Source organism: Megascapheus bottae, chromosome 25 (assembly GCF_031878675.1).
Source record: "Megascapheus bottae isolate mThoBot1 chromosome 25, mThoBot2.hap1, whole genome shotgun sequence".
Taxonomy (NCBI): domain Eukaryota; kingdom Metazoa; phylum Chordata; class Mammalia; order Rodentia; family Geomyidae; genus Megascapheus; species Megascapheus bottae.
In genome coordinates this window covers 12,464,111-12,488,052 of record NC_143533.1, presented here as the reverse complement: position 1 = coordinate 12,488,052, position 23,942 = coordinate 12,464,111, and the positions used below count along the sequence as shown (strand labels likewise).

At 44.3% G+C, this 23,942-nt stretch overlaps 1 protein-coding gene across 2 annotated transcripts in view; it reads right to left on the bottom strand.

The window, feature by feature from the left end:
• Positions 1-23,638, bottom strand: part of Anxa2 (annexin A2) — a 38,744-nt gene extending 15,106 nt beyond the window's left edge. The window contains exons 1-4 of one of the 2 annotated variants that reach the window (XM_090358277.1): positions 23,535-23,604; positions 22,232-22,327; positions 14,992-15,052; positions 10,358-10,457 (exon numbers count right to left, since the gene is read on the bottom strand). In XM_090358277.1, the coding sequence (XP_090214403.1) occupies positions 10,358-10,457; positions 14,992-15,039 (148 nt within the window). In that variant the 5' untranslated portion in view covers positions 15,040-15,052; positions 22,232-22,327; positions 23,535-23,604. Of the gene's footprint in view, positions 1-10,357; positions 10,458-14,991; positions 15,053-22,231; positions 22,328-23,534 lie in introns of both variants that reach the window. The other variant, XM_090358276.1, reaches the window with a different exon arrangement.
• Between the last annotated feature and the right edge of the window lie 304 nt (positions 23,639-23,942).

Below are 23,942 nucleotides of genomic sequence, written 5' to 3'. Positions count from 1 at the left end.
GGAGGGAGTTGGTTATTCTCAAGATCATGTCTTGCTTTGGCTATCTTAGACTGTAAGCCTCCTATTTGAGCCTCTCCCTTAGCTGGAGTGACAACCTAGCCATTGATCTAGACAAGAGTCTTGAGAACCTTTTCTACCTGGCCCAGCCTCTATTTCTTTTATCAAAACGTTCTATTCAACATGTACATACACCCTCTTTTTCTTATTTCCCCTCCTCTGAGATCCTTAAACGTCAAACCTAGGTGGACCTTTTTCAGTATTTGTATTTAAAAGACTATTTTGTTCATCAATTGGCTTCTGGAATCAACAGCAGGAGATGTGTTTGCTAAGCTTTGGCAGTCAGATGGAACAACAAAGACTTAGGGGATTTTAAATGAAAGTCTCCAAATTGCACCTTAACTGGGGATTTAATAGACAGTAACTGCAAACTGATTTAATAGAGACAATTATTTATATTTATTGCAGTATTATAGCTATATAAGCAGCTAGGTATAATTTCTATAATTATACAAACTGTCATGACAAATGAGTAGTTTTAATATGGCAGTTGTATTTTAATAGCATAATTGATTAACACAATCATGCTTATTGAAGACTAAATTGCTTTGGAAGGAAAATAAATGTTCCACTGCTTTTAATCTTCAATAGGCAATTTTAATAATCAATTTTATAACTTTATTAAAAAAGAATAAGTGTTTTAATCTAAATTAAATCTAAATTGGGAGGTTTGAAGTGCCACCAAAATATTTTAGTACCTATTTTAATTGGAACATGTGTATTTACAAAGATAAGCAATGCTTTCTGGTATCAGGAAGTTTCCAATTTTATATCAGAAATCCTCCTAACCTGCCACTTAAGCTAAGGAAAAATGATTTGGGGGGGGGTTCAAAATATGAAAGTTCTCTCCCCCTCCCACTGATTAAGAACTTTGCTTCATAAGAGGGAAAAAATCTTTATCATAACTGAATAGGTAATTTTGAGGTAAGAGAGTAGAGTCTCCATCCTTACAAAGTCACTCACAAACTTCAGGCAGCTTGGTTTAAGGAAAATCAATCATGTTTAAAAAACAAAACAAAACAAAAACACAGAAAGGCCAGAACTCTTGTGATTGAAGCCAATCAAGAAATAGACTGAAAGAGGAGGGATCTTGACTGCTCCCAAGTGTGTTAGATTCAAAAGGCACACAAAGTTTCTGGGTATAAAAATGAGTAACATCTTTAAAACTTGTATACATGTTTCAAAGTGAATTTATACCAACACACATTGGTTATCATGACTGAAGTTTCTAGGACTTCAACTTTGATTTTTTTTTTTTTAGGGTTGTCATTGTAAACCCAGAGCCCCAGCTGCTGTACAGGGAAATCTATATCAAAGATGTTTATTTCAGGCTTGTATATAATATCAAAAACTAAAAGCTGGGCACTGGCCGTTCACATCTGTAATCCTAGCTATTTAGGAGGCTGAGACCTGGAAGGTCACAATTTTAAGCCATGCCAGGAAGAAAGATTCCATCACTAATTAACCAACAAGAACCAGGGCTGGAGGTGTGGGTCAATCCAGAGGGTGAGTCTAGTACCAGCAAGCAACAGCTAAGCTCTGTTAGAAAAGCTAAAACGACTGATTTCATGAATGGAAACTAACCTTGTATTTAACTTTCTTGCTGTATCTCCAGAGGCTGAATTCTTACAACATAGTACAATTTTCTCCTCTCACCTTAATCCTATTTCCTAAACTAACCGATGGACCACTGACTTCATCACACACCAAGAATCTAGGGGAAAAAATGCTCAGAAACAAATGCATAACATGTGTACACATAATAATGTGATTCTTGGTTTGAAATCACAGGGAACACTTGAACACACACACACACGCACACACACACACACACACACACACACACACACACACACACAGTGCCATTGCTGGGCACCGGTGGGTCACACCTGTTATCCTAACTACTCAGGAGGCTGATATCTGAAGATTGAGGTTTGAAGCCAGCCTAGGCAGGAAAGTCCCTAAGAATCTCATCTCCAATTAACTTTTTCCCCTTTTCCCCCCCTTCACCCCCCACCAAAATAAACTGGACGTAGAGCTGTGGCTCAAGTGGTAAAATACTAGCCTTGAATGCATGAGCGCTCAGGGATAATGCCAGGCAACTGAATTTAAGCCCTAGAACTGGCACAAAGAAGAAGAAAAAAAAAGTCTCCTGGGCCCTTGGTGAGCTCAGCAGATTAAGACTCTCTGGGAACAGCATTTCAACAGACCCCTGACAATTCCTAACATGAGAATCATGACAGAGGTGGATAACCACCTCTTAAGTTGCTGGGATGCTGGTGTCTCATGCTTGTAAGCATAGCTACTCAGGAGGCTGAGATCTGAGGATCACAATTTGAAGCCATCCCTGGCAGGAAATTCTGTGAGACTCTCAACTTCAGTCAATCACCAAAAGGCCAGAAATGGAGCTGTGGCTCAAGTGGTTGAGCATTCACCTTGAGTACAAAAGCTAAGGGACAGCACCCAGGCTCAGATTTCAAGCCCTAAGACCAGCATGAGGAAGAGAAAGAGAGGAAGAAGAGGAGGAGGAGGAGGAAAAGGAAAAGAAACTTGTTCATCGCACCTAGAAAAGTGGAAGGGGTCAATGGTTGCTTTCCCTTGCTGCCTGGATTCAGGTGAAGGAGGTGCCGGAAGGGAACTCTCAGCTACCTGGGCCAGCATAGTCATCATGGACCAGACTCAGCCAGCACCAGGACACCGGAAAAGCTTTACATTGAACTCCTTTCAGTCACTGGGGTTGTGGAGTCTGTCTCTCTCTGGCCCTGACTTCCTGACTTCTCACCTGCTAGTACTTTGAGAAGGATTTTGCAAGGCAGAAAGGTCTTAGGCATAAAAGAAGACTGGAGGGAGATAAAAAAGCTTCCTGAAAAAGCAACTTCAGATAACTGCCTGTTCCTTCCCGTTCCTCTTGTGGGCTCACCCAAGGAAGCAGTGATGTTTATAGGGACCCAAAGAAGGTAAAGAAGACTGTGGTAAATTCTGGGATCGAGGCACACCTTTGAAATCTTCTAAAATGACTACAAACAGCTGGCACCAGTGGCTCATGCCTGTTATCCTAGCTATTCAGGAGGCTGACATCTGAGGATCGTGGTGGTTCCAAGCCAAGAGCCTGTAAGACTCTTATCTCCAGATAACCAGCAAAAAGCCAGAAGTGGAGTATGGCTCAAGTGGCAGAACACCAGCTTTGAGTGAAAAGGTCAAGGGAAAGCACCTTGGCTCTGAGTTCAAGCCCCACTGCTCGTGTGTGTTACAAATTAAGGTTTCCCAAGGTTGGCAAGGAGCCAAGGCACACACACATGCATTTGGCTCCTGATGGTAATAGCAAACGCAAGTTTGTAAACATTTACTCTTTGAATACACTCAGTCATCTAATTCAATAGATCACAGCAACATCAGCAACACTTCAGTTCTGATGACAGATTGGTGACAGTCCTAAGTGCCAGTCAGCCTGAAGCTACACCTTTGCTGAATGACCTGGGAAAGTGTCACTGATAGCAGATGACAAACAGCAGATTTGGGGTCCTGGGTTCCTTAAATCATCTACCGTATTTTTCAAGCATGAAGACTTAAGTCTAAAGTGATGGCCCAGTGCAAATCCACAAAGTCCTCCTTTCTGTGAGAGGAACCCCAAGTCAGCCCACAGCCGGGCATTCCATGGAAAATGTGTGTCTATTGTGGATGGCAAGGAACCAACAGGATGCTGACTCATACTGCACAGACACCCTGACTGCACGAAGATAATGGGTTTGCTTTGTGTTTTGAAGAGAGCTCAGGAGCCCTTAGGACCAAGAGGTTAACAGGCTGGAAAAAAAGGGAAATTTGCCAGCTCTAGACTTACCTAGATCATGGGAAAACAAAAAACAAAAAAACAAAAAAACAAACCTGGGCTCAGATGACTGGATATACTGATAGTATAGATGAAAGAAATAATTTTTGAAAATTAAGAGGTATGCCACAGAAAGAGGACAGAGCCACTGATATATGGGTACATACACATTTTATTTGTTATGATAGCAGCCTTATAATTAGCATCTACTATGAGCCAGGACTTTCATTCTGTCATGTGACTTTCACCCCATCCTCATAAGATGTGTGGAATCGTGATCCTCTTGTTCCTGTTGTATTGAAGAGGAAAACAATACAAGCCAGGGCATCTGTGGCTCATGCCTCTAATCCTAGATATGCAGGAGGCTGAGATCCAAGGCTCAATGTTCAAAGGTAGCCTGGACAGATCAGTGAGGGTCTCATCTCCAATGAACCATCAAAAAGCTGGAAGTAGAGCTGTGGCTTCAGTGATTGAGTGGCAGATTTGAACAGAAAAGCCAAATGAGAGTGTGCATATGAGAGCCCAAATTCAAGCCCCTGTACCCTATGTTTGGGGGGAGGCAGAGAAGAGGGAGAGAGAATATAAATTACCCCCCTATTTTCTGTGCACTCTCAGCTGAATGAATTTGCCTCCAGGTGTGCAGATGAAACCAAAAATAAACATCCTGGCTCACTTTCCAGTGGCCTAGGGTATTAATCTTTTGGCCATGTTGGAAATCTTCAGTGGTTTCTATTTTTAAAAATATAAAAGAAAGGAAGAAATGCACAAACTTGCTGCATTGAAGCTTCTATACTTGTGCTTCTGTAAAGGGGGAGACTCACCCACTTTTGCACCCCTTCCGGGGAGCACAAATAACTGCTAAGAATCAAAACTGGCAGTAATAATAGAGCCACACATCGCCTGCCTCTTCCAGAGAGAGACCAAAGCTGTTCCGACTTATTGGCACTCACACTAACTCTAGGGTTGTGCTGTTGCTAATTACAATCTATTTTACATAGTCTAGATTCATCCTTTTCTAATTTAGCTGACTTTCCTTTCTAGTTATTTGGCCCCATATGGTACACCAGTCACAGCTGTGTTGTGCACTCCCCACTATATATTTAACCCAAGGCCAATCTAGACCAAGAGACTCCTACGGAGTCTCAGAAAACTCTGGTTAATTAAGCAATATCACTACTTAACATAAGTAGTCGAGTAGTCAGCCTCAAGCTAGCCACAGCACACATACATGCACACACATGCATGCACATACACACACACACACACGCCAAGCATTTGGTTTAGATAACCAAAGACATATTGATATATCTTCTAAGCAGATGCAGAGCTGAGCATGAGCAGTGATTAAACTCACTAAGAGCTCAGGTGAAAGCTTGCTGCAGACTCTTCTTTTTTGATAACATCTAGATTTTGGAATGATCCTTTGGGGCCTTAGGTCCCACTCCTCTGTATACTTTGGTGTCTGTTTTTGCTTTTTGTTTGTTTGTTTCAGTCTTGGGGCTTGGGCCTGGATGCTGTCCCTGAGCTTATTTGCTCAAGGCTAGTGCTCTCTCACTTTCAGCCACAGCTCTGCTTCAGGAATCTCACAGACTTTCCTGCCTAGGGCTGGCTTTGACCCCTGATTCTCAGATCTCAATCTCTTGAATAGCTAGGCTTGTAGGCATGAGCCACCAGTGCCCAGCTTCTGTGTGCTTTTGACTATTACTTGAATTCGAGCCCCATGGACTAGGGCACTATAAACAGTTAATGAAATCAAGCCCTTGGTCAGACAGAGGTAATGGGGACAGGATCTATAAACACAACAAATGGGGACTGGCTTTGCTGCCTTCTCAGCAAGCCCCAGAAAAGCCTGGGAGACTGGGACTGAGTGACAATGGTTAGAGGGCCTGAGGGGTAAGACATGCTACACTTCTGTAGACACAAAGGTAGAGGCACCTGGAGGGGGTGTGGGGGGAGAGAAGAGTGAGTGGATGGAGACAGTGATGAAGCGAGAAAGAGAATCTGCAGTTCACTCAGCAGGTGCCACCTCTCCCCACCTCCACTACCCACCTCTAGGAGAGGGCAGATAGTCATCTTTTGGTCCTTGGCTGCAGTTCCTATGACCTTTGTTGTTTATTCTTTGTGTCTTTGGAAGTCAAGGAAACACCAGCTCCAGATAAAGTATGAGGTAGGAGCCCATCAAGGTGTGGCGGGAGCTTCTTAACTACCCTCAAGCTTACAACTAGCTCTCTATCATTAGTCTTGGTTATCTTTAGGAGAAAAATGAAGAGAAATGAGAAAGGAACAGAAGGGTTGTTACTGTACTTAAAGAATAACCTCATTTTTGTTTTTAATTAACTTTACTGCCTTTTACTGTGAAAATAAAACTTATTTCCATAGGCTATAAACAGAAATGCAGGATAGACTGAAAGCAGAAGAAAAGGCTGAATTACCTATAACTGCATAAATCACTTAATTCCTTTTATTTTTGCCTTTTTTGATTAAAAAAATTGTTGCTGTCAGCAGACAGTAGAGTATACACGATTTTATATCCGTTTTTCTGCAGAACTGACAAGTTTAAGGATGTTTAAATGAGTGCATGGAATTGACTCTGATAATGGTTACACAGCTCTCTAAATACACTAAAAATATTCCAGTAGTGCTTTTAAATGGGTGAGTTGTATGACATATGAGTTCAATCTCAATAAAGTTGTCAAAAATGCTTCATAAACTTAATTTTCCACTTCTATATGACATCCTTCAGTCTAGTTTTTTACTTGATCATTTGCATAATCATTCCCTAGCCAAAAGACATATCTGTGATAGCCAAAGAAAAGATATTCACATTTAACAATACACTGAACAGTCATGGATGCTATCTCCTCTCTTCTCAACACTGCTTTCCTAAGATTTAAGGGTCTTAAGAAATTTGTGCTTGACAGCAGTGGGATTCACGCTTATAACCACCTAATTCCGTGACAGGCTGAGATCAGGATTACAGCCCAGGAATACACATGAGACCCCTTCACAACCCCTGGGTATGGTATGAGACTCCATTAAGCACCTGTCCTTCCAGCTACTTTGGCAAGCTTTAAATAGGTGGATCACAGTTCAGGAACCTACCTTAAAAATAATCGTCCACAAAAGGGCTGGAAGCATGCCTCAGCAGTAGAGCCATCAAACGCAAAACAACACAACAACAACAAAAAATACCCAGACAATATAGAAGTTATCCTAAAGGACAATAGGCTTAATTCAAGAAAATGGTTTATCTCTAGAATTGCTAGCCAACAAAAAGAAATAAACGCGAGTCATAAGTGGATAGCATTGAACATTAAGTCTTGGGAGGAGGGGAAGGGACACAGATTCTAACCACAAATGTGAGGCCTATCAGATGACAACGGGACAATAGTTATCATTCCTGAACACAGTAAAAGGAGGAAACAATCCAGTCCTAACAGCTGGCTGCTTTTATGTATAGTGTCAGTATCTAAGAAACTGTGTCGAGGCTGAACAAAGCTGTGTTTGAATCCCAGTATAAAACAAGGCCACAGACATGGAAACTCCAATCCAGAATCTTTTATAAACTGGGAATGAGAGAACTTTGTAGCAGAGATTAATCAATCTGAAGCTAGCCTGAGCTGGAGGTTCCAGAAGTGCTCGATCTGCCTATGGTCGAGAGCATTCACTTCATAGGTACAGTTGGGAAGGGCAGCTGCTTTTGACCAAACTGGAATGCAGCTTTAGTCCAACAGATGGTCCTACTAGGAAACGGGAGCCTTTTGCTAATTCAGAAAGGGCCTGGAGGTATTTCTATTAGTCTGGTTTCAGTTGTGTCCAGAGCTCATTTGCGCAATCTTTGCATTCCAGTATACTAAAAGCTTTCTCACACAGTAATAAAAGCACCCTTTGTCCCAGGCTTGTAAAAGGCTCCATCTTTGTCAGATGAGTTAACTGCTAGACTTTTCAACAGTTGTGTGTTGAAAAGCCACAAGAATTCAGGCACACCCAGTTGAGAAAGGATAAGTTAGGAGAGCATGTCATGTAAGCCTATGTATGTGTGAGGGTGTGTGTACTTGAATGTGCATGTTCAGGCACATGTATGTGTCTTTTTTGGTGGTGGTGGTGTTCGTTGAGGGGCTTGAACTCAGGGCACTGTCCCTGAGCCTCTTTGTGCTCAAGGTAGGTGCTCTACCACTTGAGCCACAGCGCCACTTTTGGTTTTTGAGTGGTTAATTGGATGTAAAAGTTTCACAGGGGCATTTTCCACCCCAGCTACCTTGGAACCATGATCCTCAGATCTCAGCCTCCTGAATAGCTAGGATTATAGACTCCAGGTGTGAGCCATGGCACCAGGCTGTGTGTGTCTCGTTTAAGGTGATATGTTTGGAATATATTTGCTAAATGCCTTAATAACAATGCCTATGAGGCAGCAACTTTGCTAGCCAGCTGCATAGATAGGATGGGAGATTTGACTACATCCAGGGTCTGCTCCCAGTCAGCTGGCAAGTGAGGAGCAGAAGGAGGAATTTGAACTTGGGTTCCTCTATGTCCTGCTGACTAGAACTGACCATGCTGAGATAATAAGTCATGCAGATTCTGAATGAATGGTCTGATTAATGACTTTGGATAAGAATGGGGGGAGGTAAGAAGATTTGATGGGCACCTGGAGCTCATGTCTATAATCCTAGCTACTCAGAAATCTGAAGATCATGGTTTGAAGCCAGCCTAGGCAAAAAAAAAAAAAAAAGTCTATGAGACTCTTATCCGCAACTCATCTGCAAAAAGCCAGAAGTGAATGATTGGTTCAAGCAGTAAAGTGCCAGCCTTAAGTGAAAAAGCTACTGGGCAGTGCCCAGACCCTGAGTTCAAGCCCCAGCATCAGCATGCACACACACACACACACACACACACACACACACACACACACACACACACACACACACGTTTGCACATGCACAGGACCATTAATTTTGATCCTCAGCACCACTTCCAGCTTTTTTTTAGGTATATGGTACTGAGGAATTGAATCCGGGTCTTTGTGCACGCTAGGCAAGCACTCTACCACTAGGCCAAACTCCTGGCCCTGGAACTCTAAAGATCTAATTAGGATACATTACTACTCTCAGTTGTCTCAGTCCTTATGGGGTGGCAAACAGGGTTGCCATGGGGTAGCATGTAAGGCCGCTTGCAGGCAGATAGGGCAAGCCCATAAATGTTAGCAATATTGGTCATGAATGAATGTCTCTGCTGTCTTTCCTGACACTGAGTCACTGGCCAGGAATGTGCATGCAGAAAGTGGCACATGTGTCACATGGGTTCTAGGTTCACAGATTTTTCTCCAGGGCATTAGTGCCTCATTCCTATTATTCCTAAATATTCAAGAGAATAAGACCAGGAGAACTGAAGTTCAAAGCCAGTCTGGGCAGAAATGTCTGAGAGACTTCATCTCCATGTAATCAGCAAAAAACTAGGCTGGAGGCATGGCTCAAGGGGTAGAACATCAACTGAGCAAGCAGGCAAGCTGAGCAAAAAGCATGTGGCATTGAGTTCAAACCCCAGAACCAGAAAACATTGGTAATTATAATGCTTCTCAAGGATTCAGGGGATGGGGCAATCCCCTAAAGCTCTTTCCTGAACATAAGCCAAAATGTCTGAACACCCACTTTTGTAGCTCCAGAAAACAATTTGATGACTCCTGGCTAGTTGTTGTACCATTTGAGCCAATTAACACCTTTATTTGCTTTGTTTTGAAAGGGAGGCTATTACCTGTCCTGTGCCCTACCACTCACCCTCTTGGTCATGTAGTCCTTACTTGATCCGCAGGCCCAGGGATAAGCACCCCTTCTTGAGTGAAAAAGAAGTCTAGATTGTCCATATCACCCCAAACAAAGAGCAAAGCTACAGAAATCTTTCCAGCATGTTCCAACATGTCCATCTCATGCCATATATGTGGCAAAGGGTGCGGAACAAGAAAGGCCCTTAGGGTCCAGGACTAACTCCTTTGATTGTGAAAGACAGACTGGCATATAAAGCGAAGAGCCCAGAGGCTGGTGGCTCCCACCTGTAATCCTAAGCTGCTCAGGAGGTTGAGATCTGAAGAATGCAGTTCAATGCTAGCAGGGACAGGAAAGTCCATGAAACTTTTATCTCCACTTATACAACCCTCCCTTTCCCCCAAAGAAAAGCTGAAAGAGGTGCTGTGGTTCAAGTGGTAAAGTGCTAACCTTGAGCAAGCAGCAGTATTGGCACAGAAAAAAAAAAAATGTTTCGCATGGGTCGGGAGGTTGGCCTAGTGGTAGAGTGCTTGCCTAGCATGCACGAAGACCTGGGTTCGATTCCTTGGTACCACATGCATAGAAAAAAAGCTGGAAGTGGTGCTGAGGCTCAAGTGGTAGAGTTCTAACCTTGAGAAAATCCAAGGACAGTGCTCAGGCCTTGAGCTCAAGCCCAGGACTAGCAAAAAAAAAAAAAAAAAGGTTTCGCATCACTTACCTTTGGTCTTGATGGCTGTTTCGATGTTCAAGGCATCTCGCTCAGCATCGAAGTTGGTGTAGGCCTTGACTGAGCCATAGGCACTTGAGGGTGTGGAGTGCTGAGATTAAAACACAAACAAACTCAAAAATGACATTTTAAATCCCCTTCCTAAATGAACATTTCCCAAGACAGAGTTTTTATTACCATTCATTTGAACTGTGCAGGTCATTCTTATTATTTTATTACATATCATCACATACCGGGTTTTTAAATATGAAAGTCTATTCTTTTAAGTCAACAATGGAAGCTTGTACCTGGACTCCCAGCCACTTGAGAGTTAGAAGAATAGTTCAAAGTTAGCCCAGGCAAAAGTGAACAACACTGATCCCAGTGAGTAAGGTGTGAGTAGTGGTTCACAGCTCTCATCTCAGCTATGTGGAGGCAGAAGTAGGAAGATCCAGTTTAGGGCCATCCAGAAAAAATGCAAGATTATATCTGAAAAGGATATGAAACTCAAAAGGGATGGAGGGAGTGGTTCAAGTGGTAAAGTGCTTACCTAGCAAGCAAAAGCCCCTACGTTCAAATCTCAGTAAGATTTCCCCCCTCAAAAAATATGGAATAAGGGGCCTGGGAATGTGGCTTAGTGGTAGAGTGCTTGCCTAGCGTGCAAGAGGCCCTGGGTTAGAGAAAAAAAATTAAGTACGAGTTCATTTTTTCCCTAGAATATGCTATTTGTGTTTCTACTCTTTGTCTTCCAGTCTTCATTTAATTCAGGATATTGTTGAAAAACAGGATTAAAAAGAAACAGGTCTAGCAACAAACTGAAACAAACTAAAATATGGGGATGCCTGTGAGACAAGTGTGCTTTCCCAAAGTTTGGATATGGGTGTGAATGTCCGCCAGGCCTGTCACCCAGATCTCAGTTCTTCATAAAGAGTGAATTCACAGTGCTCAGAACTTGTTTCAGTCAACTGTGGAAGGAGAATCTTGGCAGCGCTGCTACACAAGCTCTGGCACAGGGCTTTTCTGGCAAGCCAGCCCACATCCTCTTTCCTCTTGCTAGGCTCCTGCTGTTTTCTTTTCTTCTGCCTCTGCCTCACTCCTCACTATCCCCTTTGCCTGCAGTCCTGCCTGGTATGCTATCTTCATTAACCCCTTCCTTTTCTGGTGCTTTACTTTAAAAAAAAAAAAAGTTTAGATAACTAAAAAGTAGTTGTATGAAGGGTTTTAGTCCAACATGTCAGTATATGAGTACAGTGCATCTTGATCAATATCAACCCTCGCATCTCTCCCAGTCCCCACCCATGCCAAGTTACCTGGTTGTGTTTTTTACATCTGGACATGAATATTGTAACTCTTTTCTCATCCTTCCTCTCTCTATTCATCTGCTCTTTCTCCCTCCCTTTGACACTCCCCTCTTAACAGTATGTTTCACCTCTCTGGCATTCATTTTGCTAAACTGTAAGTTGTTAGAGAAGGAATTATACCATAGCAATCTCCCCATGAGTATACCATTCTTTAGTATGTGTGTGTGAATGTGCAGGTGCATATAAACATGTGTTCTCATATGTTTATCATTTAGAGCGCTGTCTCCTGGAGCTTGACTTACTTCACTAAAGCACCGGATCCGATGGTCTAGTATCTCTACTCACCTTCACCCCATCCCAGACTGAGGTAAGGCAACGACTTCCTTCTCTATCACTCCTCCTTTCCAGGAGAACTTCCCCCCTCTTTATCCAGTCCCAGAGCCAGGAGCAGACAAGAGATGGACGTTTTGGTTTGCGTTGGTTAGTGGCTACAGAGCCACCTGCCACCACTCTACCCCTATATGGCTCTCCATCCACAGGGCCCCATCCCTTCCCCAGCACCGACAGCATCCCTCTTCCTTAACAGGGGGGTTAAAAGCAAGTAAAATGCACCCCCCCCCACATGTCCCCTAGAATGAGCTTGAGCTCTGAGATCAGGACTGGGTATGTGTCTCAAACAGTAGTGAAGAGGACCATCTTGGCCAAATGGTAAATCTTACTAATATTTATAAGTCTGAAACACAAATGAGTTGCTAAAGTACGCTCTTCTCATTTTACTGCTTAAACTTCTCAGTAAGGTGTGGGTGTGCGTGTGTTCGTGCCCAGGGCATGTCAGTACTAGAGCTTAAACTCACTTGGCTTTTTCTGCTCAAGGCTGCTGCTCTACCACTTGAGCCACACCTCCATTTCCAGTTTTTAGCAATTGGTGGTAGATAAAAGACTCACAAAATGTTCTGCCCAGGCTGGCTTTGAAAGTCGACCCTCAGATGTTAAGTCTCCCCAGTAGCTAGGATTACAGGCATGAACACCATGGAAAGGGTTCCCCAGTAACTTGATGAAGTCAGGAGGCAGACAGTCAAGGGAATGCAAAGGCAAAGTGTGTTTCGAAGTTGCTGGCGCTGCTGTGATAACATGTGTTTGAAGCTATTCCAGTGATGAATAGCAGTACTGTCCGTGACTCATTTGCAAAGGCAGGCAGGCTGAGGAGCCACTCTACCCAGGACGTCACCGCTGGGTGATATGTGGTCTTACTCTGCATCAGCAGTGATTGGGGAGAAGTTTGGTATGCTATATAGTATCTCCAGAAACAAAATTAAATGGATAAATGAGCCTATTGCCTATAAAATCTACTTGCATGAAAATGAACTTATTGTGGCAGAAGTGATCTTCTCTTACAGTATCAGAGAATATGTAGCATTTTCTATTTCATCCTCATCCCTCCACTCAGGGAAATGTCGCAGATTGGAGTAGGGTAACTGAAGGTACCTACCTGAAGAGCTTTCATGTGCAACTTGATTCCAAAAACAATTTAATGATCAACCCATTAGAGAAACACATTGTGCAACAACTGGGCTTGTCAAAGCCTTAACTTGGAGTTTATATTCTTGCCAGCAGCAGGTGGCCCAAGTGCCAAGAAGTGCAAACATTTGAATAACCAACAAACCACAGGTATAATCTTATCTATCTGGGTTGGCACACACTCATTCATTTAATATAGAGGTGGTGCTGGGCGCTGGAGACTCCCACCTCTACTTCTAACTACTCAAGAGACAGATCTGAGGATCCTGGCTCAAAGCCTGCCTAGGCAAGAAAGTCTAAATCTTATCTCCAATTAACCACCAGAAAACCAGAAGTGGTGCTGTGGCTCAAAGTGGTAGAGCACTGGCCTTGAGCAGAAGAGCTCATGGACAGTGTTAAGGCCCTGAGTTCAAGCTGGATGACTGACCAAAAAAAAAAAAAAAAGGATTTTCCAAGTGCCATAAATCATAAATAATAATGAAAATCTTGGTTCATGTGACACACATTGTTGTCATCCTCCCCTAGAATGCTTCTTTGAAAGACAAATTCAATTCTGAGCAGCCTGATGGCCAAAGCAAAAAATGAAATATGATGTAATCTGTTATGTACATTATTATATGATTTCATTCTTTTTTTTTTTTTTTTGCCAGTCCTGGGCTTGAGCTCAGGGCCTGAGCACTGTCCTTGGACTTTCTCAAGGCTACAGCTCTACCACTTGAGCCTCAGCACCACTTCTGGCTTTTTTCTATGTATATGGTACCGAGGAATCGAACCCGGGTCTTCATGCATGCTAGGCAAGCACTTTAACCGCTAGGCCAAACTCCCGGCCCCTCATTCTTTTTTTTTTAATTCTCCTTCAGTAGTTTAAAGGTTGAACTCAGAGCTTTGCATTTGCTAGGCAATTGCTTTATCACTTTTTGGTTTAGTTATTGTTCAGGCTCTTGCATTTTTGGCAGTCCTTCTACCTATACTCACAGACCATAGGCAGTCCCCATCACACCCAGCTTTATTGATTGGTTGGTTGGTTTTTGCCAGTCCTGGGGCTTGAACTCAGGGGTTGGGCATGATCCTTGAGCTTTCTCAAGGCTAGAGCTTGACTCACAGCACCACTTCTGGCTTTTTGAGTATGTGGTACCAAGGAATTGAACCCAGGGCTTCATACATGCTAGGCAAGCACTCTATCACTAGCCCATACTCCGGACCCCAGCTTTATTTATTTTTTTTATAACTTTTTGTCCAGGTTGGTCTTGAACCTATATCCTCCTACTCTGTATCCCCAAAACAATTGGAATTACATGTGTGTGCCACCACACCTAGCTTTTATTGATTTTTTCTTTAAAGAAACTTCTGTCATTTTTTGAAGAGATGCTTTCCCAAGAGCTACATGTAAAAAAGTAGTAAAAGTATAAAGTCTTTGTGAATAATAGCTTCCTAGATACTGTCAGAATTCTAAAAACATACAAAATCATTCTTTGATATGACTTAAGCTTATGCTAAATAGGAATACAATTTGGGGCTTGACACTAAAAATTCACCTAGCACTATCACAATGATTACCATTGACACGGTAAGCATGGCAGAATAAAACCCCAGCCTTCTAGTCTTGCTAACTCTGGCCATTTTTAACGCAGTGCTGACATTTTTTGATGCAGGATATTCCTTTCAAATTGAGCTTCTAGGAATTGCTAACCTCATGAAAAACTAGGGAAAAGCCAGTGACAATGGAATTGTGTCTCTTTTCCTTCAATATACAGGGAAAGAGGGCAGGATGCATCTGCCGATATTGAATTTACAAAGATCACACAGAGGAAGAAATTATATACTTACATCACCCTCCAAGCTGAGCTTGCAGAGAATTTCATGAACAGTAGACATTTTGAAGGAAGCTAGAGAAAAAAAAAAAAGACAAGAAGTGTTTATAGAGAAGCTTTCCCTTCCCCTAAAGCACAGTAATTCATTATACTAACTAATGTATATTTCTTGGGCCATTTCATCCCAGAATATTAGAGCCATTTTTTTTTCAAATAGATACATAGTCCCATCTTAAGGAGAATTAAAGCTTAGGGTGTGCCTCGGGCTTAAGATGGATTGCTACACTATCCAGCCTTTCTCCTGCTCTGGTTAATCAGAACTGGGGAAGGCACATCCTCCCCCTTCCCCGCACGCACACTCCATTCCTGGCTAATAGAGCTGCTCCCTATGAAACTGGAAAAAGGCTAAAAATCTCTCAGCTGAAATCCCTAGCATTTCCATGTTTGTTGGATCATAAATGCACTCCTCCCTTTCTTACTACAGCTGAAATTATTTCCTTAGTCCAGTGATGCTTGTAAGATAGTAGAGTGCTTAGGAGAAAGGCCATAGGTGATTGTCTGACATTAACCCAGTCCATAGAGGATTGAATTCTCTGTATTTGAGAATCAAGATGGCCAAGCTGAAGTCATCATCTTCTAGCTAATGTGCTTGCTTAGTCAGTCAGCTTCACCCACAGTCTGAGGAATGGCCTGTCCAGGTTGGAGATCACAAAGTTCTTGGAACTGATCCAACCCTCTCCATAAGGAGTGCTCACCAGTCAGCTCCTGTTCCTTCAAAGGGCTTGCTTGGTCCACATATTTTCATAGAATTGGCTCAGAGACAGTATTTGATGTGGACATTTGCCAATTTAACCACAAGGTCAACCTGCGATCCCATTATTGTTAGGATTACAGATACGTGATCCATGGGAATGGAGTCTTAGTGGACTTTTCTGCCCAGTGTGGCTTTGCTATCTCCATTCCCCTAAAATCAGCCTCCCAAATAAGATTATAGACATGAGCCACCGTGCCTGGCTCAAAAGCAATTTTTGATAGCACTTCATTCATTTAGCAGGATGTATTGAGTGCCCTCTGGACTTCAAGTATTCAGATGGCAAGTACTTAAGTATGGTTCACATCAGAAAGGAATGTGTTCTGTCTCTTCTCCCTCACAGAGTGCAAGTACTTTGTACTCTCCAGGTGCTGGACAATTTCCCAAAAACAAGGAGTTGCTTTTTGTAATGAGTAACAATTGTAATTATTTGCGGTCATTCTGCCTAAGAAACAAAGGTATCACAATAACCACAAAGTCACAGTGACCATAGAGCAGTATCCAGGAAACCTCATCAGCACACCACCCACATGTCCGATGTATATGAATATGTCTTATTTCCGCAGGTTTGCTGGCAAATGTTTTGTTTAGAAATAAAATCTGGAGGGCTGGAGGCATGGTTCACACAGTGAAGAGCCTGCCTAGTAGGCACAAAGCCCTGAGTTCAATCTTCAATACCACCACTAAAATAAAATCCTCTTTCATTTTATCTATCTCCCTGGCAAGACAAAGACACTGTGAGTAGGCGTGATTGGCTAGTCACTTGTCTGTTTAAACCTTACTTTAGTACCTTGAAGGAATGCAAGTATTAGGAATGTGGCTACTCTTGAAGCAGACAACAATCTTAGGCAGTGCTACTGTAACTTCCAAACTCTCGTAACAGTCAAGTCATCAATCTCCCATTCCGTGATAGGATTAATATACACACTCTGGGCCTACAGAGATCCAAAAGTTACAAAAAATACAAATACTAGCTCAGGGTCACAGGGAATGAGCAGCAGGGGAAGGGCCCTGAATCCCCAGACCTTTGCTCTCCCGACCTCACTCCAATGGCTCATCATTTCAGAGATTGAGACACATAGTTCAAAGTGATGGAGTGAGATAAGCTCAAGGCCTAATCATGAGGCACTAATGACTACATACATGGATGTGAATCAGACCAGAAGTTCCAGCCAGAGAAACTTGAGAGGCCTGGAGAAATTGGAAGGGGTGGAAATACCACAAGGAGGCAAGAGAACATGAGTACAGATCTGAAAGGTAGCCATGTCCCAGGTGGGGTCTGGTGGGGAAACCTAAAGTCGAAGTGTCTGAATTGTACCAAGTAAAGGTCTTAGCCAGAGTGATGGGGACCCAGTACTCAGATTGACCTGTTAATCCAACAGTTGTTTGTTGCCTAAATTTTCCTACTGAAAACAATTCCCACATTTATTTGCCTATTTATTTATTTGTATCAGTGCTAGGACTTGAACTTGGTTCCTCATGCACTTGTTTTTTCACTCAAGGCTGTCACTCTTACCACTTGATCCATAGCTCCACTTCTGGCTCTTTGACTGGTTAACTGGAGATAAGACTACCAGCCTGGCTTCAAAGCTTGTACCTCAGATCTTAGCCTCCAGAGCAGCTAGAATAACAGGTGGGAGCCACCAGTGGCTGGCAGTTGCCTGCCTTTAGTGTGCTCCTGTTCTGAATGAGATTCAAATATAAATCTACATGCCTGATGAGGTGAATGTGCTCGTGTTTATTCCTCATCATGGAGGAATAGAGGCCTAAAAAGTAGAGCTACCCTCCTCTCCTGGCAGCTTTCTCCTTACAACATGAAAACATAGGATAGTCAGCCTCTTTCTTCCCAGCACCTTAGCCTCATCCAACTGGTTTCAACTTGCACACCAGAAATCAGGTAATTCAATCTGTGTCTGACTACATCTACATACCAGAGCCTTCCATTCCCAGGGAGGGGTGGGTACTGGGTACCTGGCTCTTGATCAGGGAAACTGTTCATGTTTGGGAAAATAAACTAGATAGTCCCAGGGAAACTTACTGAAAGCCAGCCACACCCACTTCAAGCTGGTCTGAAATAATTCTCCACACTGGTGGAAAGACTCTCTTTCAGCTCCACCCTAACAAAGGGAACATACAGTTTGCTCTGGCCTAGGCAGGACTGATAAATGAGATTATTTTAATTGCCGACAAGAAAGCTCTCAGAGTTATAAAGCCAGACAGTAATGAAATCCATGCACTTGTTGAAAAACAAGTCATTTATGTTTAAATATAAGGATGGTTTTATAGATAACCTGTAAGCATGTTTGACCTTTTAAACAAAATAAAATTAGATTTGGGGAAATGGCACTTCAATTCAGGGCCTCAAGTTTACTAGACAGGCATGCTACTACTTGAGCTATGCCCCCATCCCTTTTTGGTTTAGTTATTTTTCAGACAGGATCTCACAATGTCCCTAGGTTGGCCTGAAACATGATCCTCCTATTTGTGTTACCCTTGTAGCTGGGATGGCAGGGTATACAACTACACCTCTTGAAAAGGCTTTTTGTCAAGTCCCCCCAACTCTCTCCCAAGTCACTAGAATTAGAGGTGCAAGCCACTACACTTGGAAAAGAAGAACAACCTAGATTTTATTACTTCACTGGAAAACTATAGTTACCAAAAAAAAAAAATGTGGTACAAATGAGGTACTCAACTTCTCCAAGAGAAGGAAGGCAAAACAACAATCCTAAGTCTTTAAAAAAAATCAATACTTCAAGGGTTAGGAGTGTAGCTCAGATGATAGAGTGCTAGCCAATGAGCAAAAGTTTCAGACACCAAGTTCAAGTCCTGGCCACAGGGCAGGGGCAAGGGGTGGGGGTGGGGCGCGGGGACCAAGCCAGGTGCTGGTGACTCCTGTGAATCCAGCTACTCAGGAAGCTGAGATCCGAGGATCATAGTTTGAAGTCAGCCGAGGCAGGAAAGCCCATGAGACTTTTATCTCCAGTAAACTATTCAGAAAAAGCTGGAAGTAGTGCTGTGGCTCAGGTGGTAGTGTGCTAGCCTTGAACAAAAGGAGCTTAGGGACAGTGCCCAGGCTCAGAGTTCAAGCCCCAGGACTAGGGATGGACTGGGGGTGAGAGCGGGGGAGAAAGCAAGTCCTGGTCTCAGGAAAAAAATAAAAACAAAACACTACGCTGAAAAGTAAACACTCAAATAGTTAAACACATGCTTCACTGAACTGTAGAACTAGCTCCAGAAAGACCTAATAGTAATTTAGACACACAAATCAACAGAAAGTAGTTGCAATGGGACTAACGTGCAGACCATCCAAATCTCCCCACGGCGTTTTGGAGGCACACCCACTTGCAGTTGAGGGGAATGTTTTTGGGTTGCCACAAAACAGATCCCTAGCAACCAGGATGAATCAGTTAGAAACTGGATGACACAGAAGAGGATTTCATGCAAAAAACTGGTGTGTGGGTGGGAGGTGGAATGTGAGGGATTAGGTTTCCCCGCCGAAGCCCGTACTGTACTGTCCTAGTTAATATAATCCAGTGGACCACACGGAAATTTTAAACAAACAAGTAAAGCATGAATGAGGGAGTTCCCACTGTACTCCACACATCACCTAAATCATCTTTATTTAACAAAACCTTCTTGCAAGCACATACTTTTCTCCTTGGTTTTATCGCTCTGATTAATAATGCCTGAGTCACATTCCCCAGAACTCCTGGAATTCTGCCCAGGAGCCTTGATCAGAGCAGTGGGGAAGGCCCCTGGCAGCACTTGCTCTAACTTGTCCCTTTGCTGCCTGTGCTAAATCAGTATTTGTGTGTTTCCTCACTCTCAGCCTCCCTCTGCGGGTCTCCCCATATGGGGTTGGAGTGGGTGGAAGGGAAGAGTGAAGTCACTGGGCACAAAGCACTGCCAGTGTTGGGAAATATAACTCTGCCCACTGATGGTTCACTTTCAGTGCCTTGTGACCCACATGCTGGACTTAGTCTAAATTCAGCATTCAAGAGCTGGAGTTACCTGGGTAGGTAACTAAGCACCTTCTATGTGCACATGCATGTACATAAATTGCATAATTTATATACATAACTGTACATAAATGTACATGCATGTGTCTTGTACAGCATTCAGATTGGATAATTAACACTTCTCTACCAGTGCTGTGCTGTCACCTCTCCAAGTCCCCACCTGCAATGAGGCTCTGTCTTGATTTGTTAATGAAGAAGGGAAAGACCTGGTTACAAAAAGACACAACCGTTTTCTGGTTGTCTCTCTCCCTCCTTGTCCTGTACTCCTCTGAGTCTGGGAAATCTCATGGTAGAATGTGTAAAGGCTCTTGTCCGCAGTCTCCACCCACAGGTCTTGTGGCTTACGCATGCCCGTCTCCTGACCCAGTACTTGGCACAAAGTAGACTGAGTAGTTGCCTTATAAAACACTAACTGGGTCTTCCTATTTCTTTTTTTTTTTTTATCTCTTTTTTTTTCTCTCAGTTATGGGGCTTGAACTCTGGGCCTGGGCACTGTTCCTGAGCTCTTCAGCTCAAGTTTAGTTTTCTACCACTTGAGCCATAGTGCCACTTCTGGTTTCTAGTGGTTAACTGGAGATGAGTCTCATGGACTTTTTGTGACTGGGCTGGCTTTGAACCTCGATCCTCAGATCTCAGCCTTCTGAGTAGTTAGGATTCCAGGCGTGAGCCACCAGCGCCTGGCTTTTTGTCTCTTTTGTTGGCTTTTTTTTTTCCCCAACATAGTTTGCACCTTCAGTTTTCTTTCCCCTGCATTGAATATTTCAAATGCAAGTACAAATCCACATATTTGGAGGCTTCCATTCCTCAGCCCTGTATGTCTTACCAAAGCCTGGCAGATCACTGTCCTTCACAACTTGCCTGGCCCCCCCCTACCCGCAACCCCACACTGCCAGGGCTGCCAGGGTCTCAGCCCATAGAATGTCATGGGAAAGTAGCCATCATGGAATGAGGAGGGAGGCTGGCTACAAGAAGGTACAATGTCCAAGTGGATCTCTGATTTCCTCTGAATTCTGAGTGTGTAGTCTGGGTGTGATAAGGAGACAGGATGAGGAAAAAGGGTTCTATGCCATAGCCACTCCTTGGCGTCAGAGCGTTGTACAATTTTGCTTGTGATGAGAACTCAGACCACTTGGGTGCTGTGGGAGCTTTGAGTGTGTGCCCTGACAAGGCTGAGCTCAGATGGCCTAACAGTTCCAAAGCATTCCCTTAAAAGGGCCACTTGGTGGTCACCTTAGTGGACCCATCTAGTCACAAGTATGCAATCTCCTGACCCTCACTGATGACCTGTCATCTTAGCAAAGTGGAGGAAGACTGTGTCTGGCAGCTGAGAAAGGAAAAATCTACCCAGTAGTGAATGGGTGGAAAGAATGTGTTGTTTTTTTCTTTTTTTAAAGAACTGGAACTTCCTCAAGTGTGACCCACAACTAGAAAAGGGCGTGGCAGCAGGGAAAATGAAGGAAGGTGACTCTCATGTGAAAAAGATTCTATTTTTTTAAGTTAATTTTCACAATCAAATCTGGAAGGCAGATTATCTCCATAACTATACACAAAACATCTCTTAGCTAAAGACCGGGGTGGGGTGGAAGGAGGGGGAGAGGGGGGGAATGAGCCCTGATGTATCCCCAGTGTTTGTAACTGTGATTGAATATCGTGGGTGCTTAATTGGTATTTCATAGGGCAAATGTTTAAATAGCCCAGAGGACCTGGGACTCTTCTCTTGACACACCCACCCTGCTTCTAATTTAAAAAATAGAAGTCCACAGTAGGCCCTGCATCTATCTGCATTAGCACATTGAAGACAGGGTCCCCACCTTGCCTAAGTGCTCAGATTCTGGGCCAAAAGCTGCCTGAAAAACCCTCAGCCCTCCAAATCAATAGCAATTTAGAAGAGTATCTACCTTGCCGGGAAAACTACTTAAATTAGCAATTAGCCAGGAAACCCATGGCCTTGACTGCCAACCTAATGTCAGTCAATAAGATACTTTAATAGCTCAGAGACACAGGATGTTAAATAGTGAGACTCCTGTCCAAGCCTGAGGGCAGTCAAAATCAGTGAGTCAGCAAGCAATCCTTGGACATTCCCCTGTGCGAGAGCCACACCTTCCACTGCAGACGGATGGAGGGTTTGAAGCAGCCCTTGAACTGGGAGATAATAGGGAGGGAGGAGACTGTTAAGCAGGGATGTTGGACCTTGTTAGGTGTGGTAGAAGGTGCCTCTCCAGCTCACCTTCCCTGAGTCTTATTGCTCTGTGATTCCATAGCTTCAAATTCTATAAATAACAGGGTAGTAATATGTCTGTTGTCTTTTATCCCTTCTCCTTTTTTTCTCCTTTTTTTTCCTGCTACTATTAGGACTTGAACTCCAGGCCTTATGCTCTTACTTGGCATTTCCACTCAAGGCTGGCCCTCAACCACTTGAGACATCTTACTTCTGGCGTTTTGGTGTTTAATTAGATTCTCTAGGATTTGTCAGCTCAGGCTGTCTGTGAACCCTGATCCTCAGATCTCAGCCTCCAGAGTACCTAGGATTACAGGCATGGGCCACGGGTACCAGGTTAAATGGTGCTTCTTTTTCCCACTTGCATGGCACTTTTCAGGTTTGTGTATTTCTTTTCTTTTCTTTTTTTTTTTTTTGCCAGTCCTGGGCTTGAGCTTAGGGCCTAAGCACTGTCCTTGGGCTTTCTCAAGGCTAGAGTCTACCTCAGCACCACTTCCAGTTTTTTTTTCTATGTATGTGGTACCGAGGAATCCAACCCGGGTCTTCCTGCATGCTAGGAAAGCACTCTACCACTAGGCCAAACTCCCGGCCCCGCGTATTTATTTTCGACTGGATATTTTTCTGAAATGTTCTAGGAAGAATCCTACTTGAGTGGAGGTAAGAATGGATATCCTGAAGCCATTTGCAGTGGTCAAGAAAGTTAGAGAACGCCAGCCCTCCACACTAGCCTTCACAAGGTCCTTCTCTCACAAGGGCCACACCCTTGGCACTCCCCTCGGGCCCCTGTCTCAGTTTCCCACCAGCTGGAGTTACAGACCGGCCAACCTTCCTTATGGACGCACATGGAACGAAATTCAGTTTCTATCCTACAGGCTCATCTGGGCCACCAAGAACCACCTGGGGTGGCCAGTGTTATTGGGGGAGGCAGATTGAGGTGGGGGGCGGTGAATACTCAACAGTCTAAGTGCTCATGCGCCCCTCTTCCTCCCTTCCTGCTGGTGGATCAAATTCCACCTGGCAACACGTACACTTGGGGGGGGTCGCATGGGGGTTACCCCCCTCCCCGGACGTTGGATTACGGGGTGGGGATAAAAGTGCCCACGGTCTTTGCAGGAGTTGGGCTCCGTGGCGGCCACACCCTGTTCCCCTCTCACCATTCGCCTTGGCCCAGCACGTCTGGAATGCGGAGGGGTGGGATGGGGGGCAGGGGCTCCCTCCGCAGACACCCCCCGCCCCGACGCCGTACAGCCTGCCTACTTCCAGGGTATGCACGACCCCTTTGCCTCCTTGGCCCTGGCACCCCAGGCCTGGCCACACAGGGTCCTCCCACTCTCAAGTCCTGCCTGGGACATCTGCTTCCTGCGCCCCCTGCCTCCGCAGCACACCTACTTTGGGGTGTCCCTCCGGTCCCCTCCGGGTCCCAGTCACCCGATCCCCTCTTGGCGTGACCCGTTTTCTCCTTCCCGGCCTCCCTGAGGCCATAGCGGGCCGGCAGGCCGCACCCCGCTTACCTGGGCCGGGCGCCGAGAGCAGGAAGTGTCTCCAGTTGCCGAGCACAGTTGGCTGGCCTGGGTGGGGCTTTTATACTCCCACATCCTCTTTGTGCGGGCCAGGCCCGCCTCGCCCCGCCCCGCCCCACTCTGGCTCCTACCCCAGTCCGGGTGAGTCACCCTCTCTCGGGCTGGGCCGGCAGGGCAGCCGCGCCCTGGACCGTAGCTCGCGCCCCTTACCCTCGCCCTGCCCCGGTGCAAGCCCCACCCAGCCACCAGGCCTCCCATCAAGGGCTCTCTGCGCTCTTCTTCCTTTTACTTCTGGGGTGCCACGTTGAGTTCTCAGACACAGACTCTGGCACTTCGGAGTCCCTGCTCTTGTCTTTAGGCATCAGCACAATGGAGGATGGCATTGATCCAAGAATTTGG